Source organism: Ranitomeya variabilis, chromosome 2, assembly GCF_051348905.1.
Source record: "Ranitomeya variabilis isolate aRanVar5 chromosome 2, aRanVar5.hap1, whole genome shotgun sequence".
In the NCBI taxonomy this organism is placed as follows: Eukaryota; Metazoa; Chordata; class Amphibia; order Anura; family Dendrobatidae; genus Ranitomeya; species Ranitomeya variabilis.
The window spans coordinates 1,080,832,039-1,080,856,712 of NC_135233.1; the positions used below are offsets into that span (position 1 = coordinate 1,080,832,039).

At 46.0% G+C, this 24,674-nt stretch overlaps 1 protein-coding gene across 3 annotated transcripts in view; it reads right to left on the reverse strand.

Moving 5' to 3' along the window:
* LOC143808730 (cytochrome P450 2K4-like) overlaps positions 1-24,674 on the reverse strand; it is a 162,426-nt gene that overhangs the window by 4,584 nt on the left and 133,168 nt on the right. For all 3 annotated transcript variants that reach the window (XM_077291674.1, XM_077291672.1, XM_077291673.1), the window contains one exon: positions 5,738-5,922. In XM_077291674.1, coding sequence (XP_077147789.1) covers positions 5,738-5,922 — 185 coding nt within the window. The remainder of the gene's footprint in view (positions 1-5,737; positions 5,923-24,674) is intronic.

The window sequence follows — 24,674 nt, forward strand, 5'->3', positions numbered from 1 at the left end:
GCCTCCTCACCACTACTGAAGCTACTGCCTCACCAACACCGGAGCTCTTACAACCCTCAACCTATTGTATCCATCCCCACCATCCTAGAGAATGTAAGCCCGCAAGGGCAGGGTCGTCACCCCTCTGTATCAGTCTGTAATTGTTAGTTTGCTTACTGTAAGTCATATCTGTAATTTGTATGCAACCCCTTCTCATGTACAGCACCATGGAATCAATGGTGCTATATAAATAAACAATAATAATAATATGGCACTGCTGAGGTGTTATGGAAGTCCAGGTTGCTTTGATAACAGCCTTAAGCTCGTCTACATTGTTGGTTTTTTTGTCTCAAATTCCTCTTGACAATACCCCATAGATTCTCTATGAGGTTAAGGTCAGGCGAGTTTGCTGGCCAATCAAGCACAGTGATAATTTTTTTTTTAAAACAGGCATTGATACTTTTGGCAGTGTGGACACGTGCTAAAGGTACCTTCACACTCAGCAACTTTACAACGAGAACGACAATGATCCGTGACGTTGCAGCATCCTGGATAGCGATCTCGTTGTGTTTGACACGCAGCAGCAATCTGGATCCCGCTGTGATATCGCTGGTCGGAGATAGAAGTCCAGAACTTTATTTCGTCGCTGATGACCCGCTGTCATCGCTGGATCGGCGTGTGTGATGCCGATCCAGCGATGTACTCACTTGTAACCAGGGTAAATATCGGGTTACTAAGCGCAGGGCCGCGCTTAGTAACCCGATATTTACCCTGGTTACCATTGTAAAAGTAAAAAAAAAACACTACATACTCACATTCTGATGGTGCGCTACTGCCGAGAGCTTCCCTGCACTGAATGTGTCAGCGCCGGCCGTAAAGCAGAGCAAACATCACCACTGTGCTCTGCTTTACGGCCGGCACTGACACATTCAGTGCAGGGAAGCTCTCGGCAGCAGCGCGCCATCAGAATGTGAGTATGTAGTGTTTTTTTTTTTTTACTTTTACAATGGTAACCATGGTAAATATCGGGTTACTAAGCGCGGCCCTGCGCTTAGTAACCCGATGTTTACCCTGGTTACCGGGGTGCTGTAGGGGGACTTCGGCATCGTTGAAGACAGTTTCAACGATGCCGAAGTCGTTCCCCTGATCGTTGGTCGCTGGAGAGAGCTGTCTGTGTGACAGCTCCCCAGCGACCACACAACGACTTACCAATGATCACGGCCAGGTCGTATCACTGGTCGTGATCGTTGGTAAGTCGTTTAGTGTAACGGTACCTTAAGTCCTGCTGGAGAATAAAATTTCCATCTCCAAAAAGCTTGTCGGCAGAGGGAAGCATAAAGCTCTCTAAAATTTCCTGTTAGGAGGCTGCGCTGACTTTGGTCTTGATAAAACACAGTGCAACTACACCCGCAGATGATAAGGCTCCTGAAACTATCATTGATTGTGGAAACTTCACACTTGACCTCAAGCAGCTTGGATTGTGGCCTCTCCACTCTTCCTCCAGACTCTGGGACCTTGATTTCCAAATGAAATGCAAACTTTACTTTCATCTGAAAACAACACCTTTGACCACTGATCAACAGTCCAGTTCTTTTTCTCCTTGGCTCAGAAAAGACACTTCTGGCACTGTCTATTCTTCATGAGTGGCTTGACACAAGGAATGTGACACTTGTAGCCCATGTCCTGGAAACATCTGTGTGTGGAGGCTCGTGAAGCAATGACTCCAACAGCAGTCCACTCCTTGTGGATCTCCCAAAAAATTTTGAATAGCCTTTTCTTAATAATTAAAAAGACATAGATAAACACCTGTGCTCCACGTGCAGATGAAAAACACGAGGCTCGGAATTGCTATAGAGTGCTGCTGGTGGTTAAAGCAGGTTCTGTACACTCCTGCTGCGGTAATGAATATACATAAAACAATAATAAACGCCGCGCTCTTCTATATGCAGATCATGTCGTGAAGAAATAAATCAACTTGATTCTGTGACACTGTCGGGAGTTAAAGAGAGAAAAATTTCCTGAAGGTGTGGCACAAATCCAGATTGGATTCCAAGTGCTTGTTAGAGGAAGTGATGCTCCTGAAGTTTAGTGGGATGCGTTGTCCACTAATGGGGGAGAATGGTATAAATAAAGTTTAGTGGGCCTTAACAGCTACACTATCAACAAAATGTAGTAGTACTTATCCAATTGGACTTACTGTGATCACAATAGATGGTGTGATAGGATGGTGATCTTTTTTGCCGAATACTGAAACATGTAATACGTAGATACTTTCTGTGTACACTACACCAATGGGGATCCTGAAGGTGGAAGAAGTGCTTTTCTGTAGGATTCACCTGTTATAAACAAGATAGTGATCAGTTTAAACTGTCTATCAGAGTGAACCCTTCAATTAATGTACTTACTGCTGCTTTTGTTGCCGGCGTGGCATGTATATTACTGTGTACTTCTATAGATGCGAGTGTGCTCAGCTTTAGGCTATAACAGTGAATTTCAGAAGGGGAGATATTATGATATAACAGTGAGTAAGTAGATAATATTGTAAATAATAATACACTTAGCAGTACTCACTGACTTGTTCGCTGGTATTGGAGAGCTGTATGGTGTACCTTGCCGGCTCCCAGCTAAGCGGCCGCATGCTATATTCTTACGGTCCTGCAATCTTCATTTATTACACAGTAGATAATTCCTGGGATTTGAGGTACACCATACAGCTCTCCAATACCAGCGACAAGTCAGTGAGTACTACTAAGCATATTATTATTTACAATATTATCTACTTACTCACTGTTATATCATAATATCTCCCCTTCTGAAATTCACCGTTACAGCCTAAAGCTGAGCACACTCGCATCTATAGAAGTACACAGTAATATACATGCCACGCCGGCAGCAAAATAAGCAGTAAGTACATTAATTATGGGGTTCATTCTGATAGACAATCTAAACTGCTCATTATCTTGTTTATAATAGCTTAATCCAACAGAAAAACACTTCTTCCACCTTCAGGATCCCCATTGGTGTAGTGTACACAGAAAGTACTACATTTACATACATACAGTATTACATTTTTCAATATTCGTCAAAAAATACCATCTATTGTGATCACAGTAAGTCCAATTGGATAAGTAAGTACTACTACATTTTATCGATAGTGTCGCTGTTAAGCCCCACTAAACTTTATTTATACCATTCTCCCCCATTAGTGGACAACGCATCCCACTAAACTTCAGGAGCATCACTTCCTCTAACAAGCACTTGGAATCCAATCAGGATTTGTGCCACACCTTCAGTAAGTTTTTTCTCTCTTTAACTCCCGTCAGTGTCACAGAATCAACTTGATTTATTTCATCATGACATGATCTGCATATAGAAGAGTGCGGCGTTTATTATTGTTTTATATATACTTTTCTTAATAATCCTTTCAAAGCTGTGGTTATCCCAGTTGCTTGTGCACCTTTTTCTCTCACACTTTTTCCTTCCACTCAACTCTCCCTTAACATGCTTGGATACAGCATTCTGTGACCACCCAGCTTCTTTAGCAATGACCTTTTGTGGCTTACCCTCCTTTTGGAGTGTATCAATGACTGCCTTCTGGACATCTGACAGGTCAGCAGTCTTCATCACGATTGTGGAGCTACTGAAACAGACTAAAGGCTTTAAACGCTTAGCCTTTGCAGGTGTTTTTTTGTTAATTATTCTAATTTGCTGAGATAATGACTCTTGGGTTTTCATTGGCTGTAAGCCATAATCATCAGCATTAACAGAAATAAATAGTGATGAGCGAATATACTTGTTACTCGAGATTTCTCGAGCATGCTCGGGGGTCCTCCAAGTATTTTTTAGTGCTCGGAGATTTAATTTTCCTTGCCGCAGCTGAATGATTTACATCTGTTAGCCAGCATAAGTACATGTGGGGGTTGCCTGGTTGCTAGGGAATCCCCACATGTACTTATGCTGGCTAACAGATGTAAATCATTCTGCTGCGGCAAGAAAACTAAATCTCCGAGCACTAAAATATACTCTTAGGACCCCCGATCATGCTCGAGAAATCTCGAGTAACGAGTATATTCGCTCATCACTAGAAATAAACACTTGAAATAGATCACTCTGTTTGTAGTGACTCTATATTATACTTGAGCTTCACTTTTTGTATTGAAGAACTGAAATAAATTAACTTTTTGATGACATTCTAATTTTGCGAGAAGCACCTGTATATATGAACCTTAAAGGGAATCTGTCACCTACTTTTTGGTATATAAGCTTTGGCCACCACCATCAGGGGCTTATCTACAGCATTCTGTAATGCTGTAGATAAGCCCCCGATGTAACCTGAAAGATAAGAAAAACAAGTTAGATTATACTCACCTGGGGATGAGGTCCGGTGCGCTCCTGTCCGATGGGCGTTGCGGTCCGGGTCTGGCGCCTCCCATCTTCATGCGTTGACATCCTCTTCCTTGCTTCTGTTGCAGCTCCTGTGTAGGCATACTTTATCTGCCCTGTTGAGGGCAGATCAAAGTACTGAAGTGCGTAGGTGTCGGGAAGGGTCAGAGAAGCCCAGCGCCTCTACACTGCAAAACTTTGCTCTGCCCTCAACACAGCAAATAAAGTATGCCTGCACAGGAGTTGTGACAGAAGTAAGGAAGAGGACGTCAGCTAGGCCCAGACCTGTGACGCTCATCAGACCGGACCGCCCCTGGGTGAGTATAATCTAACCTCTTTTTCTCCTCTTTCAGGTAACATCGGGAACTTATTTACAGCATTACAGAATGCTGTAGACAAGCCCCTGATGGCGGTGGCCGAAGCTTGTATACGAAAAAGTAGGTGACAGATTTTCTTTAATGAGATGCAAATGTGTGTGACTTTCAAAATGTTTTAAATAAATAATTGTCATTATCCAGACCAGGTTTTGAGTCCTGTTTTCACTTTTTCCTTGTCTGGTCATGTCAATTGTTAACCTTCTCCATCATCAGTCTGGTATAAGGTTGGCTATTTATCACCGCTGCTTCCTGCAGACGATGTCAATTATAGTTTTTGCCTAGGGCTGCTGTAGCTGACTCCGATTGCTCTGATTTGCCCTGCTGCGTTTACTGTTTGAACCAGAGTCTCTGTTTTCCCCTATTCCCAACTTTATTCAGTGTTTCCCTTTAGTGTACTGACTTTCTGGTTTCGACTTGGCTTGTATCCTGACCTTCTTCTGTCTTTTGTCTTCTGGCTTATCTGCTCCTGACCATTACTGATCCGCTGGCTTGTCTCTGACTGTGAGTTTGCTTATTCCTTTGGTACTGCGTTACACTCTAGGATCTGCCCCGGCATGTTTGACTATTCTGCTGCCTCTTGTGGTAGCCTCACTGCTGCTCTTCCTGCCAGCTCTATTTAGCGGGCAGCACTATGGCGCAGTGGTTAGCATTGCAGCGCTGGAGTCCTGAGTTCTAATCCCACCCTGGGCAACATCTGCAAAGAGTTTGTATGTTCTCTCCGTGTTTGCGTGGGTTTCCTCCCGGTACTCCGGTTTCCTTCCACATTCCAAAGACATACTGATAGGGAATTTAGATTGTGAGCCCCAACGGGGACAGCGATGATAATGTGTGCAAACTGTAAAGCGCTGCGGAATATGTTAGCGCTATATAAAAATAAAGATTATTATTTAGGTGCACTCCTGCTTCCATTCTACTGCCATATATTGGAGCCTACCTGCATTGCAGCAGAGTGACCACAATATTTTGGATTTTAGACCCAAAGAAATGGGAAAACTTACTTTTGGAAGATGGTAGCCTCTAAAGTTGACATCTCTTGTTGTTTCACGCGGCACACTGATTGGTACAATGTCTATGAATCTCTGGGTCTCGTGTATGACTGCATTGGTGAAGGGCATTTGTAGACGATGGCTACAATTGGGTTCAGCTGCTCCAATTACTTTTGAAATTTCTTCTTGGACTTTTTCTAAAAAAAAAATAGAATTAAGTGATTCATTGGATATGGATTGGCACAAACAAAACATTGAGAACACTCAACTACTGTATATACTCTTGTATAAACCAAGTTTTTCAGCACATTTTTTATGCTGAAAAAGCCCCCTCTTCTTATGCTTGAGTGAGGGTCCCACAATACGGAGAAGGAATGGCATCTACGGAGCAGCGGGTCACAAGAGGCAGGAGTCGGCTGCTGTGGCTTATGCCTGTGCCCACTGCAACCGTCTGCCACCCATGTGCCGCACCAGTACCACACGGACGGACTCCGGGTAAGAAGCATTACAGTAAGTGCTGTTCCCCTGTGGCTGGTGCTGAAGCTGGCTCTCATCATTATCCCCTGCTCTGCCACAGATCAGTGTGTGCGGAGGAGAATGATGTCCGAACTATGACTGCAGGTGGGGGCTTTTGGGATACTTACCCCATCATCCGACACCTGCTGCCGCTAATAAAAGTGACAGCAGGAGCGGATAATCGGGGTGTTCCACAGCCGCCACCTGCGATCTAAGTAACTAAATGAATGAAAAACCCGACATGGGTTCCCCCTTATTTTCTTGAACTAACCAGGCAAAACAAACAGCTGGGGGCTGCAACCCTCAGCTGTCAGGTTCTGCCAGGTTGGTTATCAAGAATAGAGGGGTCTCCAAGCCGTTTTTTTTAACTATTTAAAAAATAATTTAACAAAAACGGTGTGGGGTCCCCCCATTTTTAACAACCAGCTTTGCTAATCCTCACAGCTGGGGGCTACTATTCTCAGGCTGGTAAGGGGCCATAAATATTGGCACCCCCAGCCTTAAAAACAGCTGCCCGTAGCTGCCCAGAAAAGGGGCATCTATTAGATGTGCCAATTCTGGCGCTTTGCCTGGCTCTTCCCCCTTGCCCTGTAGTGGTGACAAGTGTGGTTCATATTTGTGGGGTTGATGTCACCTCTGTAATGTCAGGTGACATCAAGCCCTGAGGTTAGTAATGGAGAGGCATCAATAAGACACCCCCATTACTAACCCCATAGTCACATTGTAAACAAACACACACACCAAGAATAAAATCCTTTAATTGAAAAAATGACACAGACTCCTTTAATATTCTCAATTAAACCATACTTTCTGGCTTGCCAAATTCCACCGAGCCTTCGATCTCCTGCTGTAATAAAAATAAAACAAAAAAGCAACAATATACCATGCATGTCCGATGTTCTCTCCCACGCTGTAACCCATGTCTGGGGGCTAAATAGTTTTCAACCTGGACGGTGCCAAGACGTGAACGTCCCAGCGGAAGACCACTGGTAAATGAACTGCTGCTGGCGCAGCATCATTGACCAGCGGTGACATCATCAAAGTTGCCAGCCTCTTCGCTGGCGACCGTCCGTGTGGTACTGATGCTGCACACTGGCGGCACATGGTTGCCACACGTGTGCTGCAAGTATTACATACGCAACACATGAACACACGGACACGGATATCTCCAGTACCGTTTTTTGGCACTGGAAATAAACGGATGTGTGAAACCGGCCTTACATTGCAAAGGATAAGAGAAGCTTTGTCATTTTTTATCAATGTATGAAAAACACTGAGGACACACTGACCAAACACTGACGGTAGTCTGATCCAATACACTGGTGACACTCCTACTGGTATTTCAGATGTGTTTAAGCATGAATGTGGCCTAACAGTGAATTCTGCAATGTCAGTGTAAGGCTTTGTTCACATTTTGGGCTTTTACAAATACCAGAGACCAGTGCATAGGGTTTGTATGGTTCACAGGTGTGGAATGGTAGATACTAGGGTTGAGCGACTTTCATTTTTTTAAGATCGAGTCGGGTTTTGTGAAACCTGACTTTGTCCAGAGTTGAGTCGAGTGCAGTCGGCCGATTATCGCTGAAAGTCGGGGATCGACCGAAACACGAAACCCAATGCAAGTCAATGGGGAAGCATAGTCGGCAGTGAGTGGAGGCCAGGAAAACACCTACAGTGCCCATTTTAATGCCAAAAACATCCATTCTTGTTTCTGAAGCTTGTCAATCTTAATTAACTTTATAATAATAGTTGGGCATTGGAAATTGGGGGTCATTTGGCAAAAGTTGTGGGGGGAGTAGGGCTGGCTCAAGTTTTTCGTGGGCCCAGGAAACGCGGACTACGTCACGGCGGTGGAGCAGGGAGAGGTAAGTATTTCAACGTTGCAAGTGCTGTGATCCTGAGCAAGCAGGGGGGGCCCACTCGTTCACATTGGCACAGGCACAGGGCCCCTCAAAGTACGGCGGTGTGTTTGCATGGCGGGGGCGCCTCCCACCAGCAGCGACACTTTTGCGTACTCTGAGGGGCCCTGTGCCAGTGACGTCGCCAACGAGTATGCCCCCCCCCCACCTGATGAAGGAACCTGCACTTTCATCTGCACCTTCCTCTTTGTCCCTGTGTAAGGTGGTATAACATGCGGGAAGGGGAACCTGACTTTCAGCAGGGTCAGATTCTGGCTGTGTAGAGTGCAAGGGGAATGTAGTGGTCTAGGTCAATGTACCAGCAGACTCATCTAGCAGTGGCTGGGCAATGGGCAGGATGAAGAGGAAACAGATATAGGGCCAAAGAATAAAGTAGGCTAAATGCAGTTCAAAATTGGTAACAGGACTAAACAGGCGGCATTGCTTTGTTCAGTGGAGTAGCAAACCCAAGAGCAGCAGACACTGTTTCAAGGGCCCAACCACACTAGTAGGCCAAATGCAGTTTAATATCTGATAGTATAGGCCGAAAGCCAGAAGGTAGAAGCTCAGCTTTATTCAGTTGAGGACAACACCAGGCAGGGGCAGACACCGTTAGTAGGCCGGAACCACCAATTTTTTTTAAAAAAACAGCAGTTAATCAGAGCCAGAAGGTAGAAGCTCAGCTTTATTCAGTTGAGGGCAACACCAGGGAGGGGCAGACACCGTTAGTAGGCCGGAACCACCAATTTTTAAAAAAAACAGCAGTTAATCAGAGCCAGAAGGTAGAAGCTCAGCTTTATTCAGTTGAGGACAACACCAGGCAGGGGCAGACACCGTTAGTAGGCCGGAACCACCAATTTTTTAAAAAACAGCAGTTAATCAGAGCCAGAAGGTAGAAGCTCAGCTTTATTCAGTTGAGGACAACACCAGGCAGGGGCAGACACCGTTAGTAGGCCGGAACCACCAATTTTAAAAAAAACAGCAGTTAATCAGGGCCAGAACGTAGAAGCTCAGCTTTATTCAGTTGAGGACAACACCAGGCAGGGGCAGACACCGTTAGTAGGCCGGAACCACCAATTTTAAAAAAAACAGCAGTTAATCAGAGCCAGAAGGTAGAAGCTCAGCTTTATTCAGTTGAGGGTAACACCAGGGAGGGGCAGACACCGTTAGTAGGCCGGAACCACCAATTTTTTAAAAAACAGCAGTTAATCAGAGCCAGAAGGTAGAAGCTCAGCTTTATTCAGTTGAGGACAACACCAGGCAGGGGCAGACACCGTTAGTAGGCCGGAACCACCAATTTTTAAAAAAACAGCAGTTAATCAGGGCCAGAAGGTAGAAGCTCAGCTTTATTCAGTTGAGGACAACACCAGGCAAGGGCAGACACCGTTAGTAGGCCGGAACCACCAATTTTAAAAAAAACAGCAGTTAATCAGAGCCAGAAGGTAGAAGCTCAGCTTTATTCAGTTGAGGACAACACCAGGGAGGGGCAGACACCGTTAGTAGGCCGGAACCACCAATTTTTTAAAAAACAGCAGTTAATCAGAGCCAGAAGGTAGAAGCTCAGCTTTATTCAGTTGAGGGCAACACCAGGGAGGGGCAGACACCGTTAGTAGGCCGGAACCACCAATTTTTTAAAAAACAGCAGTTAATCAGAGCCAGAAGGTAGAAGCTCAGCTTTATTCAGTTGAGGGCAACACCAGGGAGGGGCAGACACCGTTAGTAGGCCGGAACCACCAATTTAAAAAAAAACAGCAGTTAATCAGAGCCAGAAGGTAGAAGCTCAGCTGTATTCAGTTGAGGACAACTTGAATTAGGGACTGCAGACAGACTTAGAAGGCTGTCCCCTGTGTGGACCATGCATCCAATACATTAACCCATTGCGCCACAAAGGACACGTAACCTTCCGTGGCCATGTCTACAGGTCCATGTGTCTGTTGTCAGGTGTACCTTTGGACTCACAGATTGACAGAATGCAAGGACAATGCGGTCTTTAACATGATGGTGGAGGGGTGGGATGGCTTTTCTCGCAAAAGAATTGTCAACTGGGTAGCTCATAGCGTGGTACAGCGTAGTCCATCATGGCTTTATTAATATTAAAAAAAATAAAAAAATAGGCTCTATGCACTGTAAATTAGGTTCCAGGGGTACACGGGCAGCAGTGGTCTGGTCAGTGAAGGCCTAGTGGAAGGAGGGACCGCAGACAGGCTTCGAAGGCCTAACATAATAAAATGGGCTGGCTGTAGGCACTTTATAATTGTTTCCAGGGGTACACGGGCAGCAGTGGTCTGGTCAGTGGAGGCCTAGTGGAAGGAGGGACCGCAGACAGGCTTCAAAGGCCTAACATAATAAAATGGGCTGGCTGTAGGCACTGTAAAATAGGTTCCAGGGGTACACGGGCAGCAGTGGTCTGGTCAGTGGAGGCCTAGTGGAAGGAGGGACCGCAGACAGGCTTCGAAGGCCTAACGCAATAAAATGGGCTGGCTGTAGGCACTTTATAATTGTTTCCAGGGGTACACGGGCAGCAGTGGTCTTGTCAGTGGGGGCCTAGTGGAAGGAGGGACCGCAGACAGGCTTCGAAGGCCTAACACAATAAAATGGGCTGGCTGTAGGCACTTTATAATTGTTTCCAAGGGTACACGGGCAGCAGTGGTCTGGTCAGCGGAGGCCTAGTGGAAGGAGGGACCGCAGACAGGCTTCGAAGGCCTAACATAATAAAATGGGCTGGCTGTAGGCACTGTAAAATAGGTTCCAGGGGTACACGGGCAGCAGTGGTCTGGTCAGTGGAGGCCTAGTGGAAGGAGGGACCGTAGACAGGCTTCGAAGGCCTAACACAATAAAATGGGCTGGCTGTAGGCACTTTATAATTGTTTCCAGGGGTACACGGGCAGCAGTGGTCTTGTCAGTGGAGGCCTAGTGGAAGGAGGGACCGCAGACAGGCTTCAAAGGCCTAACATAATAAAATGGGCTGGCTGTAGGCACTGTAAAATAGGTTCCAGGGGTACACGGGCAGCAGTGGTCTGGTCAGTGGAGGCCTAGTGGAAGGAGGGACCGCAGACAGGCTTCAAAGGCCTAACACAATAAAATGGGCTGGCTGTAGGCACTTTATAATTGTTTCCAAGGGTACACGGGCAGCAGTGGTCTGGTCAGTGGAGGCCTAGTGGAAGGAGGGACCCCAGACAGGCTTCGAAGGCCTAACATAATAAAATGGGCTGGCTGTAGGCACTGTAAAGTAGGTTCCAGGGGTACACGGGCAGCAGTGGACTGGTCAGTGGAGGCCTAGTGGAAGGAGGGACCGCAGACAGGCTTCGAAGGCCTAACACAATAAAATGGGCTGGCTGTAGGCACTTTATAATTGTTTCCAAGGGTACACGGGCAGCAGTGGTCTGGTCAGTGGAGGCCTAGTGGAAGGAGGGACCGCAGACAGGCTTCGAAGGCCTAACGCAATAAAATGGGCTGGCTGTAGGCACTTTATAATTGGTTCCAGGGGTACACGGGCAGCAGTGGTCTGGTCAACGGAGGCCGATTGTAATGAGTGTCTGCCAGTTAGTAGTCAAAAACAACAATTAAATGTGAATGTCTCGCAATAAAACAAAACAAAAACACTAAAGGGTGCAATCATTAGGTTCAGGGGTGGGATCCTCTGCGTTGTTTCAGACCTACTAATTTAGCGCAAAGTATTTACTGTGGTAAATAGAGGACACTGCCCCTGACTATGTTAAGTACCATCATACATGTCAACACAATGGTATTGTAAGTGGCAGGTATGGAAGGATGTCAGCGCATAGACTAAACATTGGTGGAAGTGTGAGAGATAACTGTGGAAGTGGTAGAGCAATGTTTGACCTGGGGGTGGGTGAACTCTCTTGTGGCCGGCGGTACAGGCCCAGGGCCCCTCATGTTACAACAGTGTGTCTGACGTTGGGTGCGCACCACCACCGCCAGAGACACTTTATTGTACTATGAGGGACCCAGTAGCAATGCCGTCGACCAAAAGCACGGGTGCTTGCGCCAAGTCGCGATACCACGGCCCCGTGTGGGGAGTTTGGCCATTTAGGGAGGTGTAAATAGAGCGCCCCCACACCGCCGCAGGGCCGAGGGGTACCCGGAGCCGGGCCTCTGGGTCTCAGTCCTGGGGTTGTCACGGTGGCTAGACCCGGTCCGTGGCCCTGTCTGTCAGTGGGGGACGTCCGGTGCAATAAGTGGTGTTGTAACGGTGCAGTTGTGAGGTGCAGGTCGCGGTAAATAACAAGGACACCAGGTTGCAGTCTCTTTACCTCTTTACTGAAGGTTTTTGGAGACCTCAGTCCAGAGCGCTGTTAACTGGGTTGTCAGAGACCGGCCGGTCCAAAGGCACATCAGGAGTTCTCTTTACAGGTGGGAATCAGTGTCTACCTGCTAGCGCTGGGTGTTGTAGTTCTTCCCTGCTGAGCTCCCGGGATAGTCCTCACAACTGTTTCTGTCTGTCTCTATTGTTCGTTCTCTTCGTCCTCCAGGTGATATGGTAAAACGCACCCGTATGACGGGGTAGGCCTGGAGTTCTTCCGGGACCCTAGAGTCGCCCCTCTCCCACAGCTGCCTCCGTTGTCTGCTTAGGTGTTAAGTGAGACAGCCAACCTGTAATTAGCTGTCCGGCCGTGGTTTGCAGTGTACTTAAAGTCTCTTACTTGCTCGGCGTTCCGGCCACCGACTGTTTGCGCCTCAGAAGGATGTTGCCTCGGTCTAACAGCACGACTCCTTCTGGTCCCAATACTTCTTTACTGTATTCCCGTTGTGCACTGGTTAGTTCTGCTCTGAGGAGTCTGCCAGGATCCCATCCCTGACAGGTCCTCTCACTAGCTCTTCCCAGCTACTTCTCCCTGTCTTCCTGTCCAACCCCCAGTTTTACCAGAGTTGTGAGGAGTGGCCTACTAGATAGGACCACCCCCCTGGTGGCCGTTGTATGAAGTGTGGTGTGAGTGTACCTGGTCAGAGAAACTCCTTAGTGCAATCAGATGTACCATAGCTCCCCATAGTGGCGGAGCCACAGTACTGCAACAACCAGGACTCTGGGGTGCTGCATAAACATGTCGTATGCTGGACAATCAGCTGCAGAAAATTAGACATTAGAAAAGTAATTCACAGTAGTCCACAGGCAAGAGCTTTTCATAGGAAAGCTATGTGTCGGCCGGGCAAGGTGGGGCAAAAGAATTCGAAATCCAGTTGTGGTTCATTTTAATGAATGTTAGATCGTCAACATTTTGGGTAGCCAGACGAGTCCTTTTTTCGGTTAATATTGAACCTGCAGCACTGAATACTCTTTCTGATAGGACACTTGCTGCCGGGCAAGCAAGCTCCTGCAATGCATATTCTGCCAATTCTGGCCAGGTGTCTAATTTGGAGGCCCAGTAATCAAATGGGAATGACGGTTGAGGGAGAACATCGATAATGGATGAAAAATAGTTAGTAACCATACTGGACAAATGTTGTCGCCTGTCACTTTCAATTGATGCTGCAGTACCTGTCCTGTCTGCGGTCATAGCAAAATCACTCCACAACCTGGTCAGAAAACCCCTCTGTCCAACGCCACTTCTGATGTGTGCACCTCTAACACTCCTAGTCTGCTGCCCCCTGGAGCTCGTGTGAGAACGATCATGTGCGCTGTGTGCTGGGAATGCCTGAAGCAAACGGTCAACAAGAGTTGATTGTTTGGTTGCTAATATTAGTTCCAAGTTCTCATGTGGCATAATATTTTGCAATTTGCCTTTATAGCGTGGATCGAGGAGGCAGGCCAACCAGTAATCGTCATCATTCATCATTTTCGTAATGCGTGTGTCCCTTTTTAGGATACGTAAGGCATAATCCGCCATGTGGGCCAAAGTTCCAGTTGTCAAATCTTCGGTTGTGATTGGTTGAGGGGCAGTTTCAGGCAAATCTATGTCCCTTGTGTCCCTCAAAAAACCAGAACCCGGCCTTGCCACGCAACCAATTTCCAGTGCCCCCGGGAAAGCTTCCTCATTAAAAATATACTCATCCCCATCATCCTCCTCGTCCTCCACCTCCTCTTCGCCCGCTAACTCATCCTGTACACTGCCCTGACCAGACAATGGCTGACTGTTATCAAGGCTTTCCTCTTCCTCTGGTGCAGATGCCTGATCCTTTATGTGCATCAAACTTTGCATCAGCAGACACATTAGGGGGATGCTCATGCTTATTATGGCGTTGTCTGCACTAACCAGCCGTGTGCATTCCTCAAAACACTGAAGGACTTGACACGTGTCTTGTATCTTCGACCACTGCACACCAGACAACTCCATGTCTGCCATCCTACTGCCTGCCCGTGTATGTGTATCCTCCCACAAAAACATAACAGCCCGCCTCTGTTGGCACAGTCTCTGAAGCATGTGCAGTGTTGAGTTCCACCTTGTTGCAACGTCTATGATTAGGCGATGCTGGGGAAGGTTCAAAGACCGCTGATAGGTCTGCATACGGCTGGAGTGTACAGGCGAACGTCGGATATGTGAGCAAAGTCCACGCACTTTGAGGAGCAGGTCGGAGAACCCAGGATAAGTTTTCAATAAGCACTGCACCACCAGGTTTAAGGTGTGAGCCAGGCAAGGAATGTGTTTCAGTTGGGAAAGGGAGATGGCAGCCATGAAATTCCTTCCGTTATCACTCACTACCTTGCCTGCCTCAAGATCTACTGTGCCCAGCCACGACTGCGTTTCTTGTTGCAAGAACTCGGACAGAACTTCCGCGGTGTGTCTGTTGTCGCCCAAACACTTCATAGCCAATACAGCCTGCTGACGCTTGCCAGTAGCTGGCCCATAATGGGACCACTGGTGTGCAACAGTGTCATCTGCCGATGGAGTAGTTGGCCGACTGCGGTCTGTGGAAGAGCTGTAGCTTCTGCAGGAGGACGAGGAGGAGGGGGTGCGAACGCCTACAGCCAACTGTTTCCTAGACCGTGGGCTAGGCACAACTGTCCCGAAATTGATGTCCCCTGTGGACCCTGCATCCACCACATTCACCCAGTGTGCCGTGATGGACACATCACGTCCCTGGCCATGCCTACTGGTCCATGCATCTGTAGTCAGGTGCACCTTTGTACTCACAGATTGCCTGAGTGCATGGACGAAGCGCTGTTTAACATGCTGGTGCAGGGCTGGGATGGCTTTTCTGGAAAAAAAGTGTCGACTGGGTAGCTCGTATCGTGGTTCAGCGTACTCCATCAGGGCTTTGAAAGCTTCGCTTTCAACTAACCGGTAGGGCATCATATCTAACGAGATTAGTCTAGCTATGTGGGCGTTAAAACCCTGTGTACGCGGATGCGAGGATAAGTACTTCCTTTTTCTAACCAGAGTCTCATGTAGTGTGAGCTGGACTGGAGAGCTGGAGATCGTGGAACTTTCGGGTGTGCCGGTGGACATGGCAGACTGAGAGACGGTTGGAGATGGTATTGTTTCCGCCGGTGCCCTAGATACAATATTTCCTTCTACAAAACTGGTGATTCCCTGACCCTGACTGCTTTTGGCTGGCAAAGAAACCTGCACAGATACTGCCGGTGGTGTGGAAAATGGTGGCCTTTCAGTGACGGAAGGGATGTTGCGTTGCTGACTAGCTTCATTGGCCGAGGGTGCTACAACCTTAAGGGACATTTGGTAGTTAGTCCAGGCTTGAAAATGCATGGTGGTTAAGTGTCTATGCATGCAACTAGTATTGAGACTTTTCAGATTGTGACCTCTGCTTAAGCTAGTTGAACATTTTTGACAGATGACTTTGCGCTGATCAATTGGATGTTGTTTAAAAAAATGCCAGACTGCACTCTTCCTAGCATCGGATCCCTTTTCAGGGATTGCAGACTGAGCTTTAACCAGATGGCCACGCTGTCCTCCAACAGGTTTTGGCTTTGACATGCGTTTTGGGCCAGATACGGGCCCGGCAGATGGAACCTGTTGCGATGTTGATGCCTGCTGCGGCCCCTCCTCCACCTCCGCTTCTGAACTACTGCCGCCTGCACCCTGTTCCCCCAATGGCTGCCAATCGGGGTCAACAACTGGGTCATCTATTACCTCCTCTTCGAGCTCGTGTGCAACTTCGTCTGTGTCACTGTGTCGGTCGGTGGTATAGCGTTCGTGGCGGGGCAACATAGTCTCATCAGGGTCTGATTGTGGATCAGTACCCTGAGAGGGCAATGTGGTGGTCTGAGTCAAAGGAGCAGCATAGTACTCTGGCTGTGGCTGTGCATCAGTGCACTCCATGTCAGAATCTACTTGTAATGGGCATGGCCTGTTAAGTGTTTCACTTTCTAAGCCAGGGACGGTATGTGTAAAGAGCTCCATGGAGTAACCCGTTGTGTCGCCTGCTGCATCCTTCTCTCTTGTTGTAGTTTTTGCTGAAGAGGACAAGGAAGCGACTTGTCCCTGACCATGAACATCCACAAGCGACGCGCTGCTTTTACATTTACCAGTTTCAGAAGAGGAGGCAAAAGAGCTAGAGGCTGAGTCTGCAATGTAAGCCAAAACTTGCTGTTGCTGCTCCGGCTTTAAAAGCGGTTTTCTTACTCCCAGAAAAGAGAGCGTTCGAGGCCTTGTGTAGCCAGACGACGAAACTGGCTCCACAGCTCCAGACTTAGGTGGAATATTTTTATCCCCACGACCACCTGATGCTCCACTACCACTACCATCATTACCAGCTGACAATGAACGCCCACGGCCACGACGACATCTTGCACCAGACTTCCTCATTGTTTTAAAAACTTAACCAAAGTAACTTTATTTGTTGCTGTCTAACAACTTACACGGTGAGCTATAACTTCAGTATGATTTCAATATCCCTTAACAGGTTGGTGAGACCACAAGGAAAATCAGGCACAATGTTACACACTCTGTTTTCTGTGGCACCAAATCACAGAGATGCCACACACGCAGGACTGTCACTCAAGCACAAATGTCAATATTAATCTCCCACTGTTTTATTTTTTTTTTCTTTTTCAGGGAGACTTTAGAAACCAAATAATAAAAAATAAATAGGCTTTCTATGGCCCACTGAGTGAGAGATGGCACACACAGGAGTCAGGAGTGGCACACAAGCCCTGACTGAGGCCAATATTTTTCTCCCACTGATTGATGTAGTGTTTTTTTTTTCAGGTAGATTTTAGAACCCAAATCAAGCAAAAAAATTAATAGGCTTTCTATGGCCCACTGAGTCAGAGATGGCACACACAGGGATGGCACTCTAGCAGAAATGCCAATCTTAATCTCCCACAAAAAAAAACAAAAAAAAAACTGTCCTACAATTACTATCTCCCTGCAGTAATCTCAGCCAGGTATGGCAGGCAGCAATAAGGAGTGGACTGATGCACAAATTAAATAAAAAGTGTGGACAAACAAAAAAGATAGCTGTGCAGAAAGGAAGGAACAAGAGGATATGTGCTTTGAAAAAAGCAGTTGGTTTCCACAGTGGCGTACACACAGCAATACAGCTATCACGGAGCCTTCTAGGGCAGCCCAATGAGCTACAGCGCTGAGAGAAAAAAAAAAATGTAGCTTCCACTGTCCCTGCACACCGAAGGTGGTGTTGGACAGTGGAAATCGCTACAGCACAAGCGGTTTGGTGGTTAATGGACCCTGCCTAACGCTCTCCCTGCTTCTAATGAAGCGGCAGCAACCTCTCCCTAAGCTCAGAGCAGCAGCAGTGAGATGGCGGTCGGCGGGAACGCCCCTTTATAGCCCCTGTGACGCCGCAGACAGCAAGCCAATCACTGCAATGCCCTTCTCTAAGATGGTGGGGACCAGGACCTATGTCATCACGCTGCCCACACTCTGCGTTCACCTTCATTGGCTGAGAAATGGCGCTTTTCGCGTCATTGAAACGCGACTTTGGCGCGAAAGTCGCGTACCGCATGGCCGATGCAACGCTGGGATCGGCTCGGTTTCATGAGACGCCGACATTGCTAAAAGTCGGCGACTTTTGAAAATGAACGACCCGTTTCGCTCAACGCTAGTAGATACTAAACATACACATGCACGTGCACATACATACACCATGCACCTTATATTTGGTGCAATCTTTACAGAGATGTTCTCTCTTAGAAGCATACCTATGCAATTAAAGGGAATCTGTCAACCACACTGAGAGACCTACTGCTGGAAGGAAATTAAATGTATTCCTCCTGGCAGGCAGCCTCGGGTTTCCAGTCTTAGGGATGGGCCAGAGCAACTTCAGTCACTACTCAGTGCCTAGTGGGTGCACAATATCAGCTGGTGCTTACTATGAGCAAGCGACTTAGCACGTCAGCACCATCGCTGTGACTGAAAACCTGAGGCTGCCACAAGGAATAAAGGACATTTCTGCCCTGATTCTGGGCTTTCAGTGCAGGTGCCAGGCTGCTTGGGAACGATAATAACCTTCAGGTTAACCCCATATCTGCAGGTTAATAGTGTTTTTTTACAAAAGTTCCCTTTACATGCCACAGTTTCTCAAAAAATATAATGCTGATGTACAACTCCTGAAAGCACAGTAACAATTATAATAGCAGATTTACAATGGTGTGGTTATTTGCAGCGATGGTGCAAAAATATCCTTAATAAGTGCAGGAGCTCACAAGTGATATATGTGCAGGCTGCATGATTATTGCAGTTCGTATTTTTTTGGTGCATTCAGGCGTCCATACAAATTGGTCCAAGATTGGACAGCTATACATTGACTGGCCATGGATCTCCCAACTTGAGAGTGACTGCTTCATATATTTCAGTGAACCTGTTACGGTTCAGATCAGGAGACCCTTGGCCAGTCCATGCGTTACCATCTGATCTTGGACCGATTTGTACAGACGTCTGAATATGCCCTTTGACAGATTGTGTTTTTGATGCTATACGCAATGGTGAAGACTCTTACTTACCCTTTATATATACACAGCTCTGGCAAAAATTAAGAGGCCACCACATCAAAACCCTGTCATGGGCAGCCCAATCTCCAGACCTGAACCCCATTGGAAACCTCTGGAATGTAATCAAGAGGATGATGGATAGTCACAAGCCATCAAACAAAGAAGAACTGCTTACATTATTGTGCCAGAAGCAGTGTGAAAGACTGGTGGGAAGCATGCCAAGACGCATGAAAGCTGTGATTAAAATCATGGTTATTCCACAAAATATTGATTTCTGAACTCTTCCTGAGTTAAAACATTAGTATTGTTGTTTCTAAATGATTATGAACCTGTTTCATTTGCATTATTTGAGGTCTGAAAGCACTGGTTTGTTTGTTTGTTTGTTTTTAATTTTGACCATTTTTGTTTGTCAGAAAAAAAATACGAAATGTATTGCTTGGAAATTCGGAGACATGTTGTCAGAAGTTTATAGAATAACAGAACAATTTACCTTTTACTCAAAAATATACCTATAAAGAGAAAAATCAGACTGAACATTTTGCAGTGGTCTCTTAATTTTTGCCAGAGCTGTATATAGGCGGTAGCTGATAAGTTAAAGCCAGGGATAATTATACCACAAGCATAAAACCCCATTCTGCATCCATACAGCAGGATTACAACCAACATTTGCAGACTGGTGAGTGATAACACTGCTTCTTTGCATTGTAATTCAATTTATTCTATGCGGTTTATAAATATATCACTTAAAGCTAAATATTGAATGAGTCTTATTACATGTTGTGAGGTGGATCTCATATTTACACGTTTTGACACCAAAATGTATGCTAGTGCAGGTGCTGCTCATATTTGCGTCATTAGCTCCTTCACCGATTGTGTCATCTTTATGTGAATAAAAGTGCTACATGAGGAATTGTTTTTCCCATCAAACTGACGGTCACCTCGGCAGAGTGTGACAGACAACTATAGAGGTGAATATGTCCATTAGTGTCCATCATTTGATGAATGTACCGCTGTATTGTGCTTTCCGATTATGTCCTCCCTCCTCTTCCCCAACCAACATTATTTTTGTGAATTAATATAGGCTTCTGGCAGCTTTTTGGTGTGATAAATTAGCAACAGTTTGGGGAAATTATCACTGCTTTTAATTTATAATATTTTTTCATGGCTAAATCTAGAGTAGCTTGAAACAATATATTTTTAAGTGACATGTACAATTTATTGTATGGGTTGTTATGTTTATGGGGATACCAATGTCGTGTATGTACCTCTGTGATTATATGTAAATAAAACATTTAAAACGAGCATTTTTAAAAGTCTTTATTTATTTTTTTATTGTTCTCAAATGTGTATTTGTTTGACTTATTGAAGGGGTTGTCCACTACTAGGACAACCCTGTCTTAAACTAAATGTTCAGCCTCGATAAAATAAAAAAGCCTATACTCACCTCCCATGGTGTCACCACTCACCCTCCTCAGGGTTGTGATGCGGTTTTGCGCCAATCAGCGCTGGTGTCATTGGACAAACTGAACAAGAGGGAAGCCAGAGATCAGCTGCAGCCTGGACTTCCTCTTTGTGTTCAGTTTGTCTGAAGGTGGAGACAGTGACACCAGCACTGATTAGGCGGCGCTGGGCATCACGTGTCATTTCACTGCATCACAGCCCCGGGACCGTGAGTGCCATCAGCGCTAGAACAGAGCTGAGGTGAGTATAGGCTTATTATTTTATGGGGGCATAAGATTTAGTTTAAGAAGGGGTTGTCTAGTAGAGGACATACCTGTTGATATGTTGTGGTGTTTATGCCCCTTTTTATTGTTTTATGATACAATAATATAGCTGTCAAATAGTCTATAATGTCGGCCCTCCCCCGTACATAATAAAACATTATAGGGGGGTCTCATGGCCTTACAGGCCCTGAAGAAATGGTTTATATATGTTTTAACTGTGGTTTGTGAGGTAATTTGGAGGTCAAGTTAGCTGTGGTTGTTTCCAGTTCTTTGGCGCCTGAAATAACAGTCGTTCTTTGTCTGGTTTATTATTGGCGGGCTTTTTATAGAATATAAAAAGCCATGTTAGTGCAGTGTTATTCCATTCAACGGTTTTCTGAAGAAACCGAAGGGCCCGCCCTCCCTCCCTTATTTATGTATTCTTTCCTGTCGTGATCATTTGTTTTGTGGGAAAATCGCCCTTATCGGGTGGATTGGTTTATACAGTGGTTAAAATGTTGGTTATTTTAAAAGGTAATTTAAGGAAAAAACTGGTGTGTTATTGAATTTCAAGTAACTCAAAAATAAATGACACGGCCATTCATTCCAAGCATTGTCTGGATTCTTTATTTATTTGTACGAATGGGCCTTGTGAGGCCATGTTAACTGAACACATAGTGAGCATACATTATGATCTTTTTTTTTTAATGGCACATGGCCCAAAACCTAAAAGCGGAGCTCAATAGCGCAGACTAAGGCTACTTTTCACACTAGCGTCGTGCACTGCACGTCGCAATGCGTCGTTGTGGATAAAAAATGCATCCTGCAAAATTGCTTGCAGGATGCGTTTTTTCTCCATAGACTAACATTAGCGACTAGTGTTGAGCATTCCGATACCGCAAGTACTTTTGTGATATCGGGAATCGGTATTGGAACCATATTCATGTGTAAAATAAAGAATTAAAATAAAAAAATATGGATATACTCACCTCTCCGGCGGCCCCTGGACCTTACCGCCGTAACCAGGAGCCTCCGTTCCTAAGAATGAGCGCGTGAAGGACCTGCGATGATTGGTCGCGGGAGCGGTCACATGAGTGCTCACTTGACCAATCAGAAGCCGCAATGTCATTGAAGGCCCTCAACACTATTAGCGGCGCATTGCGACGCATTGCCACACATCGCAACCGTCGTGCGACAGTTGCGTCGTGTTGCGTCGGACCGTAGGCACCAAAAAACGTTGCATGTGCGCAACATGTGCACAACATGTGCAACCAAAAAACGTTGCACATGCGCGGCCGGAACTCCGCCCCCTCCTCCTTGCACCTCACAATGGGGCAGCGAATGCGTTGAAAAACAGCATCCACTGCCCCCGTTGTGTGGCGCTTTCACTGCTGGCGTTGGTACGTCGCAATGACGCAATTCGTCGTGCGTCGTATGACGCTAGTGTGAAAGTAGCCTAACAAAAGAAGAGTTAGCACAGACAGCCAAATGACCCAAAATTAGGTCATTTCTAAAACAATCTGAGAAAGAACATGGTGAGATAGCAACCCCATGTAGCAGTACTTCTGGTGACAGTGGCCAGATTACTGCCCTAGCCAGTGCCCATGGTGAGGAGTGTTGTGAATTTGGATTCTGGGCTCCCCCGGTGGCTACTGGTGGAATTGAACTTGTGACATCATCTTCCCTGTTCACCTGTTCTGATTAGATCTGGGTGTCGCTATATAACCTGGCTTCTCTGTTAGATGCTTGCCGGTCAACAATGTTATCAGAAGCCTCTCTGTGCTTGTTCCTGCTCCCAGACATCTACTAGATAAGTTGGACATTCGTCCATGTTTTGTTTTTGTATTTTGGTTCCAGTTCACAGCTGCAGTTTCGTTACTGTGTCTGGAAAGCTCTTGTTGATCAGGAATTGCCACTCTGGTATTATGAGTTAATGCCAGAGTCCTAAAGTAATTTCTGGATGTGTTTTGTTAGGGTTTTCTACTGACCATGAAAGTATGCTTTCTGTCTTCTGCTATCTAGAAAGCGGACCTCAAATTTGCTAAAACTATTTTCCTGCTGCGTTTGTTATTTCTTCTAAAATCACCGCCAATATATGTGGGGGGCCTCTGTCTCCTTTTTTTGGGCATTTCTCTAGAGGTGAGTCAGGTCTTATATTTCCCTCTGCTAGCATTATTTAGTTCTCCGGCCGGCGCTGGGCATATAGGGATAAAAAGTAGGACATGCTACCTGGCTACTTCTAGATGATGCGGTAGGTTTAGTTCATGGTCAGTATAGTTACATCTTCCAAGAGCTTGTTCCTATAGAGGCTTATGCTAGTTCTCTGGCCATGGAGATCATGACAGTTTGACCGGCCCACTAAAGGGTTAAAATCCTTGGCTGAGAAAGGAGAGAAATAAGAAGTCTGCTGAGAGTTTTTTTTTTTTTTTTTTTTTTTTTCTCTGTGCTCTTAATTGGATCACTTGCCAGTCTGTCTATGCTGCAGTCTTTCTTTTTTTTCTCTCTCCTTATAATCTTTGAATGGCTTTGTGTTCACCTGTTAATAATGGATCTTCAGAGTGTAACTGCAGGTTTGAATAATCTCACCACGAAAGTACAAAATTTGCAAGATTTTATTATTCATGCTCCGGTATCTGAGCCGAGAATTCCTTTGCCGGAATTCTTCTCAGGGAATAGATCTAGCTTTCAGAATTTTAGAAATAATTGTAAGCTATTTTTGTCCCTGAAATCTCGTTCTGCTGGAGACCCTGCACAGCAGGTTGGGATTGTGATTTCCTTGCTCCGCGGCGACCCTCAAGACTGGGCTTTTGCATTGGCACCAGGGGATCCTGCGTTGCGCAATGTGGATGCGTTTTTTTTGGCCTTGGGCTTGCTGTATGAGGAACCTCATTTGGAACTTCAGGCAGAAAAAACTTTGATGTCCCTATCGCAGGGGCAAGATGAAGCTGAAATTTACTGCCAAAGATTCCGTAAATGGTCTGTGCTTACTCAGTGGAATGAGTGTGCCTTGGCGGCTACTTTCAGAGAGGGTCTCTCTGATGCCATTAAGGATGTTATGGTGGGGTTCCCTGTGCCTGCGGGTCTGAATGAGTCCATGACAATGGCCATTCAGATCGATAGGCGTCTGCGGGAGCGCAAACCAGTGCACCATCTGGCGGTGTCCACTGAGAAGACGCCAGAAAGCATGCAGTGTGATAGAATTCTGTCCAGAAGCGAGCGGCAGAATTTTAGACGGAAAAATGGGTTGTGTTTCTATTGTGGGGATTCTACTCATGTTATATCAGCATGCTCTAAGCGTACTAAAAAGCTTGATAAATCCGTTCCCATTGGCACTTTACAGTCTAAATTTATTTTGTCTGTGACCCTGATTTGCTCTTTGTCATCTATTACTACTGACGCCTATATCGACTCTGGCGCCGCTTTGAGTCTTATGGATTGGTCCTTTGCCAATCGTTGTGGGTATGATTTAGAGCCTTTGGAAACTCTTATTCCTCTGAAGGGGATTGACTCCACCCCATTGGCTAATAATAAACCACAATACTGGACACAAGTGACTATGTGTATTAATCCGGATCACCAGGAGACTATTCGTTTTCTGGTGCTGTATAATCTACATGATGATTTGGTGCTGGGATTGCCATGGCTGCAGTCTCACAACCCAGTCCTTGACTGGAGAGCTATGTCTGTGTTGAGCTGGGGATGTAAGGGGATTCATGGGGACGTACCTTTGGTGTCCATTTCATCATCTATTCCCTCTGAAATCCCTGAGTTCCTGTCTGATTATCGTGACGTCTTTGAAGAACCCAAGCTGGGTTCACTACCTCCGCACCGTGAGTGCGATTGTGCTATAGATTTAATTCCGGGTAGTAAATACCCAAAGGGTCGTTTATTTAATCTGTCTGTGCCTGAACATACTGCTATGCGAGAATATATAAAGGAGTCCTTGGAAAAGGGACATATTCGTC